Raw genomic sequence first — 12,209 nt, 5'->3', positions numbered from 1 at the left:
ACAGTCAGCACACATTACCGTACACCAAGCATTGTGTCAGGTGAAAGAGACAGGCTGCACCCTTCACAGCCTGGCAGGACTACACAGTGAATGCTGATAAAACCACACAGGAGGAGGGTGGGGCCGGGGGAGGAGAGCACACCCCTGAGCTGGGAGGTAGTGAGGAATCAAGAACCGCAGGGACCATGAGAAGCACATCCAGGGAACGGCTAGCAGCTTACGTGGCCGGAGTGCAGTTAGTGGGGCAGCAACAGGACAGGGTGGAAATCCATCAGGGATCAGCCTCCCACAGGAATCTTGCATACAGCCCTGAAAATTTGGATTCTATCCCCAAAACTATGGAGAATCGGCCAGAATCTCTAGATTCTAGCACCAGATGGAGATGGGGGTTGGGAGGGCAGCACAGAAATAACTGGCAGGGAGCTTGGTCTGTGTGGCCCGACTTACTGCCAGGGATGGCTGGGAAGGGGTGCTTCTCACGCACCACCCAGGCCGCCGCCACCCACTGAGCCTGAACGTGGCCTGGCGCTCCTTCCCAGTCAGCACTCTATGTCACAGCAAGTCCACATTTACTTACTGCCCTGCTACTAAATTATAAGCTCTGTGAGAACAGATATTTTGCCTTCTTTCTACAGGATCACAGGCATAGCAGTTGTGCAATAAGCATTTCTTACATGGATCTGAGTTGAAATTTTCTTTCTCAATCAGCCTTTGCTAATTCGTCACCCTGGCCTCCATCCCTGCCACACATTGTGGGCACCTGTGCCCCACACTGTTCAGCACAGCGTCTGGGCTCTGCACCTGGCCCTGACTCTCCTGAAGTCACGCTGGGTGATGGGCTGACTTACTCCTCCAATAAATGATAAGAGCTCATTCTTTTCTGAGGGCACGAGCACTTCCCTAGCAGATGAACGGGAGTTAGGCAGACTTCCTGATGACACCAGGGAGTTTGGCGGAAACACTTCTGAGTCTTTTTCCAGCACCTTCTCTTTCAAATCAGAACAAGACCTTTTGGAACAGGCCTTTTCCAAGAATAATTCCCAAGCAAATGGATCCAAGAACAGAAGCCGGGAGGGCTATCTGCTGCAAAGCACTCCACACCTGCTTGTATCGCCTCTTCTGGGAATACTGTAGCCACAACTTGATATACTTGTGTTGCAATGTCTTCCTGAAATAAAGCACAACACCAAGTAAAGCCAACTGGTGCCTTCCGGTTTCTAAAATTTTGCTTTGTTTGTAAGGCAGGTAAATCTGGGTGAGCTACTCCTTGCGAACTAAAAGGCACCCTGGGAGCTTCCTTGTTTCATTCTAGGAGAGAAGAAACAAGAATCTGACCGCTAACATGAAATCTGTCAACTCCTAATTTTAGACTGTGAATTGCGTAAAAACTGACAATTTTCTTGCAAACCGAATTAGACCAAGTACAGGGTTGAGTCTCATGGCCTGGGTCTGTGACAGGCTCACTCCCCTTCACACACATAGTGACACTGACAGTGAGAGCCACACTCAGCTTTATAAGCCAGATTTAGAATCATGACACATCCTGGTATCTCTGAATTAAGTCAAATATTCTCCAGGGGTGGGTATTGCGTGTGGACAGTGAGTTAAGCTGCTGCTTGGGTTAAGCTGCTCACAACACCTATCAGCCTGGATCAAGTCCTGCTTCTGCTTCTGATCCAGCTTCCTGCTAATGTGCCTGAGAGGCAAAGATAATGGTCCAAGTACTTGAGTTCTTGCTATCCAAAGGGAGACTTAGAGTCTAAGCCTGGCTCAGCTCCAGTTGCTGCTACCCCTGCTGCAGGGGTCCAAGTCCTTGGGTGTTTTCTGTTGCTTGCCCAGGCATATTAACAGGGAGCTGGACTGGAAGTGGAGGAGCCGAGACTCCAACCAAGGCTCATACGTGATGCCACGTCAGCTCACAGGCAGAAGAATAACCTGCTGTGGCACAATGCCAGCCCCAGGAAACTCGTTTTCACTTCATACTTTCTTTCCTGTTTCTTCTGAGTTTTCCTCACAGATATGCAGTGCTTTTCCTTCTCCAACTGAATGACTAACTCTAAAACATGGGGACACGTCCTGCACCCTTTGAAGAAGGAGCCACAAATACAGCACTTACTTGACAGACCCCTGGACATTAGCAACGCACACGTCCTAAGACACGAGCATCACTCCTGCTCAAAGCCTGAGGCAGTGTAGTAACAGGCTACCAGACACACATTTCACACCACGGTGGCCCAGAACCACCACAGTGATCCTCACTCTACCTCCTGTCCAATCAGACAACATTAAAACACAAAGTCAGGAATCAGGGGGTCCACAGCAAGGCCTCCACCCCTAGGAGGCCTTTGTGAATCAGTTGCACTCACTCATGCAAGGGGAATACAGTCATGGTCACAAGGTGCCTGGGAGAGCTTGAAGATGAGGATGGAGTCCCTACCTGTAGTGGTCCCAGGCGGCGCACACCACGGGGAGCTGCTCTCTTTCCTCCTTCTGCTCAATCCGACACTGCCAGAGGTCCCAGAACCTGCGCAGCAGCTGCAGCGACACAGGCAGGAAAGAGAAGTTTACTAGGTGAAAGGTAAAATCATCGCTCTTCACCTACTGGTGAGTCCTACTCCAACAGGCCATGAGCTTCCCCAAGAGCAGGAGTTACCTCAGTGCGGAACAATCAACACACACGGGCTTGCAAAGTAATTGTGGCTGAGCCAGGGAGCTGTTCATGGCCAATGTAGAAGACAGAAAGAGGATTCCTTCAGTCTAGGGAGAGCTGGGGGAAGAAGCTGTTCTTAATATGGGCCTCATGGGAGACAACAGCATTCAAAAAAAAAATCACTTCAGGGGCCAGTGTTGTGGCATAGCAGGTTAAGCTGCTGCCTGCAATGCCTGCATCCCATATAGGAGCTGATTCAAGACTTGGCTGCCCCACTTCTGATACAACTCCTTGATAATGTGCCTGGAAAAGCAGCAGAGGATGGCCCAAGTACTCAGGCTCCTGTACCTACACGGGAGACTGGAAGAAGTTCCAGGCTCCTGGCTTCGGTCTGGCCCAGCCCTGGCCATTGCAGCCATCTGGGGAGTCAACCAGCTGATGGAAGAAAGAGAGATAAATCTCTTTCTCTCTCTCCTCTCTAACCCTGCCTTTCAAATAAATAAAAGATAAATTTTAAAAATCACCTTAGAAATTAAACTTCTTGCACATTACTATCGATGGGGTAGTCTTAAAAATGTTTACTTCAACCTAATGGAAACTTTACACTTAACTTTCAGTTTGTAGTAACTGCATAAAACAAGGAAATTTTAAAAAAAGATTTATTTATTTATTTATTTATTTGAGAGATAGTTAGAGAGAGATAGGAGAGATAGAAAGGTCTTCCAGGCCCTGGTTCACTCCACAAATGACCACACGGCTGGAGCTGGGCCGCTAAGGAGCCAGGAACCAGGAGCTTCTTCCAGGTCTGCCATGCAGGTGCAAGGGCCCAAGCACTTGGGCATCATCCACTGCTTCCCCAGGCCACAGCACAGAGCTGGATCAGAAGAGGAGCAGCCAGGACTAGAACTGGTACCCATATGGGATGCCAGCTCTGCAGGCGGTGGTTTTCCCCGCTATGCCACTGTGCTAGCCCCTGAACATTTTCATAAAATAGCAAAACACACCCAGAAACAAAACGTGCAAGTAGAGACATCAGGTAAACAAGCCGCTGAAGAGAATGGATTTATAAAGGAACTTTATAAGGTCGACTGAGGTACATTAATGGAACAGACCTGAGGTGCATGACTTACAGTGTATTCATATCACCATACCCCTTTGGCCAGGGTTTAAATCCACAGTACTCAACATCTAGGTCAACCATTAATTCTCTTAGCAAACAGATAAAAAAAATGGGATCAACAAGGCAAACACAAGAGTTTTTCTATCAGCAGGTATGGATTACCTTAGGGTACTAAGGTCTGGAGGCTAAAATCCAGAGATCTTTAAGCATACAGCCATCAGAAGGGGTCCCTCAGGACAGATACTTGGTCTAGCAGTTTAAGCACCCATGTCCCATATCGGAGTACCTGGGTTCTACACTGACTCCAGCTTCCTGCTAATGCAGACCCTAGGAGGTGGCAGTGATGGTTCAAGTAACTGGGTCCTGCCACCCACGTGGGAGACCTGGATAGAGTTTCCAGCTCCTGGCCTTGGCCCCAGCCCAGCCTGGGCCATGGTGGGTTGTCAGGGAGTGAACCAGTGGGTGGGAGTATATTCTCTCTTTCTCTCAGATAATTTTTTTAAACAATTAAAGTAAAGAAGAAAGAGATCCGTTGGCACAGAAAATGGCCCTCACCGTCATGTCGTGCTGCTGGTGAGCCAGATTCTTTCTTATTCGTTGGAGATGGGCACAGGTTACATTGTCTTTCAGGGCTCTAAAGCAAAAGTTCTGGGCAAAGAAGAAAGGACACAACGGGTCACAAAGACAGGAATCAGCAGAGTCTGTAAAAATAAGAGCAGACAAAGGAAGGCGGTGCCCTGATCAGGAAGCGAGAAGCTCATTCAGAGCCACCCCATTCCCAAGTGTTTCTTGGGAATGAATCTCTCTTGAGATTCAGTCAGGAGCCCACACAGCGGCTGTGGTACCTCAGCATTTATCAGCCACTCCCACTGCCCACAGGCACTGCACAGAACAAAGACACCCTCACCTCTGATCAGGGGATCCCCTGACCCACAGGAGAATTCTACAGAGGTCAAACATTAGCTTTTGCCTCTTGAAAAGGAGACAAACTTTTGGGCTGTGGTGGTGTGTTTACCGTGTGGATCCTATGTGTATACTTACACGATCCCAAACGCAGCTCTGCTGGCATCAATAGAAGGAATCTTTGGTGAACAGGGCTTGGGGAAGGGGCAGGGTTTCCAGGCCTGGATCCAGCTCCATGAATAGCACCTCACATGAGATCTGAGCAGAGCCCGCGGTCCCCATGCCCCCACACCCAGGGCTTCAGTTTTCCGCGACAGAAGTAGGAGCCCAGACTGGGAGTGGGCTTTCCTCGGGTGCTCTGTGGAACCCCACAGGCTCCTGGAAGACCTTGCTTCAAGCACAGCCTTGCTGCGTTAGGCTTCCATTACTGAAAAGGGCCTCTGCCGCATAAAGAAGCCCAGGACTAGACCAACTCTAGGGCGCTGCACAGCTCCAAACCCCTCTGACCAGGAATGGAAGGAGGGCCGCCCTTGGGGGCTGAGGTGGGCCGGGGCCCCAGGAGCGGGAGCCTGAGCGAGGCTGATGAGTCCACAGCCCTCTTACCAGCAGGCTGAGCCTGTGGTGCTCTTCTGCCACCTCCGCCAGGGCTGCTTCCTCTGCACAGAGCAGCACGTCTGCTGGGATGTTAAGGCTTGGGTCTCAACACGGTTCCCGCCCCACACATCCCAGTGACCAACCTGGAGGGTCAGGCCCTTGGCCCAGGGAAGCAGCGGGCAAGTTACTTCCCAAGCACTGCCTCGCCCTGAGCTAAGCCACTGCCCACTTCGGTAAACAGTTCCAAAATCCTCCTATCTGAAGCACAACCTGCTCCCTTTCCTGCGCTCTGTTTGGCATCACAACCCAGTCAGATGTTTGAGCTAAAAACCTCTCGAGTTATTTTCAAATGTTTTCTCCTCCCACTCCCCCCATCGACTCAGTTGCTGAGCCCATCTGCTCTCCTACATCTCTCTCCTCTGCTCACCCTCCTGTTCTGTCCTCACCCCCAACATCGCATGGCCCACCTGGCCTGTCTTTCACACAGGCTGTGAGGTGACTAGCTCACCTGGCTGGCCTCTCTCCTCAAATCCAGAATCACCCTTTCTAAAGCACAAATCTGACTGCTTCTGTTCTCTTCTTAAAAACCTCCAGAGGCTTCCCGGTGGCCCTCAGGAGAGAGCCTAAACTCCTGCTCACTGCGTAAGGGCTGCACAAGCCAGTCCCCAGGCCACATGGCCCTCCCCACCCTGCCTCTGCCAGCCACAGCCCCACAGTGCACAACAGGGTGTCCAACGCCTTTGCTCACTCCCAGCCTGCACAAAGTCCTTCCCTCCTCCCGTGGGGTGAACTTGCTATCCTCCAAGACTCCACTCCAACACTGCCTCTTCAGCTCAGTCTCCATTGGCTCTTGCAGGACTTGCTACAGTCACGCCATGCTGTAAGGCTGCATTGTCGCGTCTGTTTTCCCTGCCAGACAATCACCTCCTGTTAGTCTTTGAGCTTCCCCCATCCCAGAGCTTAAGCAGGCTTTACCACAAGGCAGTCCCGTTTCCCACGCTTGGGCAAGTGCTGCGGCATGGGGCAGTGATTAAGAACACATGCCCAGAAGTCGAAAGCCTGACTTTTAAAAGCTCTTGGTTCTGCCAGTGGTTTGCTGTGACAGTGAAAACCACTGAACTTCACCTAAGTCAATGTAGCACAGACACAGTGACTCGTGCTCTGCAGGGCTGCCATGAGGACTCACAGGGCAACGCGCGCAGATGCACACAGTAACATCTCCACAAAGCAAAGCTACGGCGACAGTGGTGGTGTCACCACGCGACAGCTGTGGCAATCTCTACTACTCAGAAGGTGGAGACGAGCAATGGGACGATGACACCAAGAGACTACAGTGAGGAGGGCGGGGACACTGTGAGGGGAGAGAGGGCCCGCGGTGAGGGGAGAGCAGACTGGGCTGCCAGCAGTGTTGTGTTATTTAGATCGGTTGGCGGGGACCTAGGTGTTCGTTTTACTGTTATTCTTTAAACTCTAAGTACATAAGTCCCAAGTAGACAGCACACTGTAAAAGCAGGTCAACAGAAGATAAAGTTGTCTTTGGTAAGGGTTCAGCCTCTATCTCCTGACTTTTGCCTCACCCACTGCTGAGCTCATGCAGCTGAAGGATACAGTGTTTCCAGCGCGCAAAGGCCCGGCGCAGGGCCATCCTCCTGGCCAGCTCCCCCAGCGCAGCCTGCTGGCCATACAAGCTTTGCCTCCGCTCCCAAGCCCACTGCCAATCACAGAAGTGTATCTGAAGCACAGTAGCGCGGTGGAATCGCTGGGCCATTTCTGCAACAGACAGGAACTTTAGTGCTGCTCCCCCCATGCTGGGAGATGAGCTGGAAGCATTAATTTTTTTTCCCAATTTGAAAGGCAGAGAGACACGTACAGTAAGAGAGGGGAGAAGGGGAGGAAGAGAGAATGAAGAGGAGGGTAAGCGCATACTCCTATCCGCTGGTTCACTCCATATGCCCACAGTGGCCAGGGCTGCACTAGGCAGGCCAGCAGCTGGGAAGCGGTGGCATGGACATGAGTTGTCATGGTGACATGAGTCATCACTGCTGCCCCCACTGGATTCGCATCGGCAGGAAGCCGGAATCAGTAACCACAGCCAGGAATGAAAACCCAGGTACTCCAAGTGTGCAGCCTACTCCTCAAAGCGACCTTAAGACGAGCTGAACCCCACCCCGGCAGTCAGCAGGGAGGGATTTGGGGCTCTTCCCCAAAGAATCCTTAGATAAACATTATAAACAGTGGAAGGTCATTAGGAATCCCTAGCTGTTATCTGCTCTCTCAGGAGGAGGGCACCATGCAGTCAGTTACATCACAGAGCGGAGGCTTCTGTGATGAGCCACAGCTGACTGCTGCTTTCCACGAGGACTCTTGCTTCACTTCTGCCTCTGTCCAGACGTCTCCCAGCTAGGACTTCAGACTAAGAAATGCCCTGCAGCTTGACCGCCAGGCTGGCAGAGGTGTTTCTGAGCTTCCAGCCAGGCTGACCCTAGCTCAGCTCCATTTCTTCTCAGTACTAGTCAGCTAACGGCCCGGTGAGCTGAATCCCAGGAGGTGTAAGGCAATCAGTCCTGGAACTCAAACGCTCTAAGTCCAGGCTGGTCTGTAGCTGGTCATGCCGGCCAGCTCAACGCTTTCTCCCCTTACCTGTGGTTTTGCTTTCTAGAGCTTCAGTTACTCAGGGTCAGTGTGATATGAAATATTAAAATTTGTCCTGACTCTTTTGAGAGACTATATTCACATAATTTATTATAGTATATTGCCATTAGTCATTGTCACTAATCTCTTTTAGTGTTGAATTTACAAATTTTATACTTTAGGCCGGTGCCGCGGCTCAATAGGCTAATCCTCTGCCTTGCGGCGCCGGCACACACCGGGTTCTAGTCCCGGTCGGGGTGCCGGATTCTGTCCCAGTTGCCCCTCTTCCAGGCCAGCTCTCTGCTGTGGCCAGGGAGTGCAGTGGAGGATGGCCCAAGTGCTTGGGCCCTGCACCCCATGGGAGACCAGGAGAAGCACCTGGCTCCTGGCTTCAGATCAGCGCAGTGTGCCGGCCGCAGTGCGCCGGCCGCAGTGGCCACTGGAGGGTGAACCAACGGTAAAAGGAAGACCTTTCTCTCTGTCTCTCTCTCTCTCACTGTCCACTCTGCCTGTCAAAAAAATAATAAAAAAATTAAAAAAAAATACAAATTATACTTTATCATAGGTATGTATGCACAGGAAAAACACAGTGTTTCAGGCATCTACTAGGGGGTCTTGGACATATCCCCCAGACAAGGGGTGACATTACTGTACTTAAACTTAAAGTCTTACAAAAGTGGTGGCTAGCTATGTAAAAAAAAAAAAAAAAAGCAAGAAACAAAAGTTGTAGGTAGGGAGTCAGCACTATAGCACAGCGAGTTAATGCCCTGGCCTGAAGCGCTGGCATCCCCTGTGGGTGCCAGTTCGAAACCCGGCTGCTCCACTTCCGACCCAGCTTTCTGCTCTGGCCAGGGAAAGCAATGGAAGACGGCCCAAATCCTTGGGCCCCTGTACCCACGTGGGAGACCTGGAGGAAGCTCCTGGCTCCTGGCTTCAGACCGGCACAGCTCCAGCAGTTGCAGCCAATTGAGGAGTGAACCATCGGATAGAAGACCTCTTTCTCTCTCTCTCTGCCTCTCCTCTCTCTGTGTAACTCTGACTTGCAAATAAATAAATAAATCTTTTAAAAAATTTATCATATGAATCATCATAATCAGTATTTACAGTATATTTAAACCCCTGTTTTGATAAAATGTATGCATAGAGGAAAATAAGTGAATTGAGGGTGATCTATTTTCCTCTTCAATCTCCTTTAGGGGTGGGGGAAGCCACTGTAATCCATAAGCTGTACTTTGGAAATTTATATTCATTAAATAAAAGTTAAAAAAATCTCCTTTGAATAAAAAATCTGTGATATAACAAGGTCACATTCCTTTTTCGTATTTCAAAAAGTTCATGGAAAATGGAATTAAAAGATAACTTTAGGGGCAGGTGTTTGGCCCAGCTGTTCAGATGTCCCTGTCCCCTATCAGAATGCCTGGGTTCAATTCCCACCTCCGGCTGCTGATTCCAGCTTCCTGCTGATGTGCTCCTTGGGGGCAGCAAGAGCTGTTCTACCTAAGTGGGAGACCTGGAATGAGCTCCTGAAGTTAGAGACTGTTGCAGGCATTTGAGGAGTGAATCAGGAGATGGGAGTTCTCTCTCTGCCTTTCAAAACGAAAAGTAAAAATTTTTGAAAGGAGAAAAATAAAGGAAAACTTTGTTTTTGGTGCAAAATTTTGAAATCATGTATTGCTTTTTTGTAATATGCATCTCCCACAAACTTTTTTGAAGACCCAGTGGAAGCATTTCAAAATTTTTCTGCACCAAAATAAACTTAGCTTTCAGTTCCATTTCCCACAAATCTGAATCCCCCTCATAAAGCACTCCTGCCAGCAGCAGAGTGCAAACTGTGACTAGATCCTCCGTCTCGAGAGCCTGGAGTTTCCTACTCACCATTCTTCTGTCGCTTGGCTCTGCGGACATCCAGGTATTCAAGCCAGGCCTTTAAGAATCTCCGCTTTTGTTGATCCTGATGGTGCTTCACTGCGAAGACCGCCTTCTGTCTCTCCCTCTGGCTACGCAGGAGCTGGTCTTGCCACTGACACCAAGCCTGTAAACCAGAGAAAACAACAGTCAAAGGAGCGCCAGGAACAGAGACGGAGCACAGGGGAGGAGGGTGAAGACAGACAGATACACACAGGGCTGGGCCAAGCCAAAATCTGAAGCCCAGAACTCAATCTGGGGCCCCTCCATGGGTGGCAGGGCTCAAGGACGTGAGCTGTAACTGGATGACTTCCAGAGTGCACATGAGCAGGAAACTGGAATGGGAAGTGGGGCTGTGACTGAAACCGAGGGACTCTGAGACAGGATGCGGGTGTCCCCAGGTGCATCTTAACTTCTGTGTGTAATGCTCACCATGATTTTTTTTCCAGATTAAAAATAAAAGTCGGGAAGCAGGGAGGCTTTGGATGCCGAGTATTTGGTCGAGCACCGGTGTGCCTAGGTTCAAGACCTGGCTGCACTCCCAATGCCAGCTTCCTGTCAGTGCACACTCTGGAAGGTGGAGCAATGGCTCCCGTGGCTGGGTCCCTGCTACCTCTGTGGGGCGCTCCCTGCTCCTGATGTTGGTCTGGCACAGCTCTAGCAGTTGCTGGCATTTGGGGAGTGAACCAGCAGTTGAGAGTTCTCTTCTGTCTAATAAATAAAATTGTTAAAAATCTAAAAAGAGAAATTAAAAAACAAAATCAATGGACAAGAAGCAGGGACAGTCTGAGGGATGGTATAATTAATTCAGACTTGGGAAGGGTGTGGGTCTGACCTTTCTTCCAAAGGAGGAGGAAGCCAACTGTCCAGAGGCCCTTCCCCAGGCAGGGTCATCTCAGGGAAGCGCACCTACAGAATACGAGGGTCTACGTGGAGCTCCCTTACGACTGCACTAAAGTGCACCTGTGTGCAGTGATAATGCAGGCCCTGGCTTGAAGATGACTTTTACGGAAAGTCCAATAATAATCATGTCTTCTGTTCTTAAACCCGGAATACCTCTTCTCCTTTCCTTCAGTTGAATAACATCCTTCCTGGCTCACTAAGAAAACAGACGCCAACAAAAGAGAATTTCCTCAAGGTCCCACCATGCCCACACCCTCACCCACACAGAGGCTCTGCCTTCCTGCTCCCAACAGGGGTCGTGGCTACACCCCGGCTCCTCTCATCTTCTCAAATTCATCACTCTGGCAACTCCCCCTCCCGTGCAGTCCCAGTTTTCCACTCTCTGCTAGATTTTAAAAGCCAGCACATGAATGTGCTATTAGTTCTCCCATCCTAAGAGATAACAAAATCTCTTCAACCAAAGGCAATGGGTGATCTATGATTGGACTCTGGACCAGGCATGAAAATGCAACATTATACAGTTTAATATGAACAGTATACAAACATTACATAATCTTACCAATGTTAAACTTCCTGGATATAATAATGATATTATGATTGCACAGGACAATGTCCTAATATTTAACAAGCTGAAGTGTTCAGGGTAAACTTTATGACCATAATTTTAAAATTGTTCAAAAAATATATTTTAGACTTAGAGAAATCAAATGTGGCAAGATGTTAACAAGCGGTTAAACCAGGGGAAGTACAGTGTGTACCTCTTCTGTGCTGCTGTCAGAAATAAAAACTTGAGAGAAACTACTGTCACGGAAACACTTCCTGAAAGGAATGGACCAGTGATTCTCAGTCAAAGCCACAACCCACTCTAGACCACACGTGCCCACCCAGGAACACTCCAGCTCCCTCCTTTCCAAGCTCCTGCGTCAAAAGGCTGTTTTTGAATTTCTCTTCGTTCAGGCAAGCTTTCTTGAACCTCCTGTCGTCAGCTTCCTGAAGCTGCTCTTATCCAGTGATCTTCGATCTCCACGTTGCTTGATGCAAAGGTCTACACTCACTCAGTCCTCACCTTCCCTGCTCCGCCAGAAGCACCTGGCACAGCCGCTCACGGCTTCCTTCCCCTGGCTTCCTTCCCCTGTGTGTCCCTCGTCGTGTCTGCTGCACACTCCTGCACAGGCTCCACCCGGTCCTCTACTCTAACCACACTCACTCCTTCCATTCTTACCCCTGTTGTGCCTTCAGATACCATCTCCTGCTGGGCCCATGCTCAAGAGGCCCTCCCCATATACCCCACTGCCTCCCTGGAGTCTCCCTAAGAAGAGGGCTCCTCCCAGTCTCTCTGCTCAAGCTCACTTCTCCCTCAGCCTTCTCTAATCCAGCCAATGGCAACTCCACTCTTCCAGATGCTCAGGCTCAACCCAGGGAATCCTCTTGGCACCTTTCTCTGGAAGTTCACATATTAAATCTCTCCATTAGCAAATCCTATATGCTATGTCCAAACTATGT

General features: G+C 49.9%; 1 protein-coding gene across 13 annotated transcripts in view; it reads right to left on the bottom strand.

Moving 5' to 3' along the window:
• The window catches only part of SFI1 (SFI1 centrin binding protein), an 84,835-nt gene that overhangs the window by 16,522 nt on the left and 56,104 nt on the right, over positions 1-12,209 (bottom strand). For 10 of the 13 annotated variants that reach the window (XR_011385157.1, XM_070065841.1, XM_051826540.2 and 7 more), the window contains 6 exons: positions 9,774-9,930; positions 6,876-7,037; positions 5,277-5,347; positions 4,326-4,418; positions 2,438-2,535; positions 1,102-1,168 (listed from right to left, as the gene is read on the bottom strand). Coding sequence is in view for 12 of the 13 variants with exons in the window: in XM_070065841.1 (XP_069921942.1) it covers positions 1,102-1,168; positions 2,438-2,535; positions 4,326-4,418; positions 5,277-5,347; positions 6,876-7,037; positions 9,774-9,930 (648 nt within the window). In the remaining variant the exon portion in view is untranslated. Of the gene's footprint in view, positions 1-1,101; positions 1,169-2,437; positions 2,536-4,325; positions 4,472-5,276; positions 5,348-6,875; positions 7,038-9,773; positions 9,931-10,018; positions 10,583-12,209 lie in introns of those variants that run through there. The other 3 variants (XM_070065842.1, XM_051826546.2, XM_051826547.2) reach the window with 2 other exon arrangements.

The sequence above is a fragment of the Oryctolagus cuniculus genome, chromosome 21 (assembly GCF_964237555.1).
Source record: "Oryctolagus cuniculus chromosome 21, mOryCun1.1, whole genome shotgun sequence".
NCBI classification, from domain to species: Eukaryota; Metazoa; Chordata; class Mammalia; order Lagomorpha; family Leporidae; genus Oryctolagus; species Oryctolagus cuniculus.
Note: the sequence above shows the minus strand (reverse complement) of the source record. Positions and strands in the feature narration are given on the sequence as shown.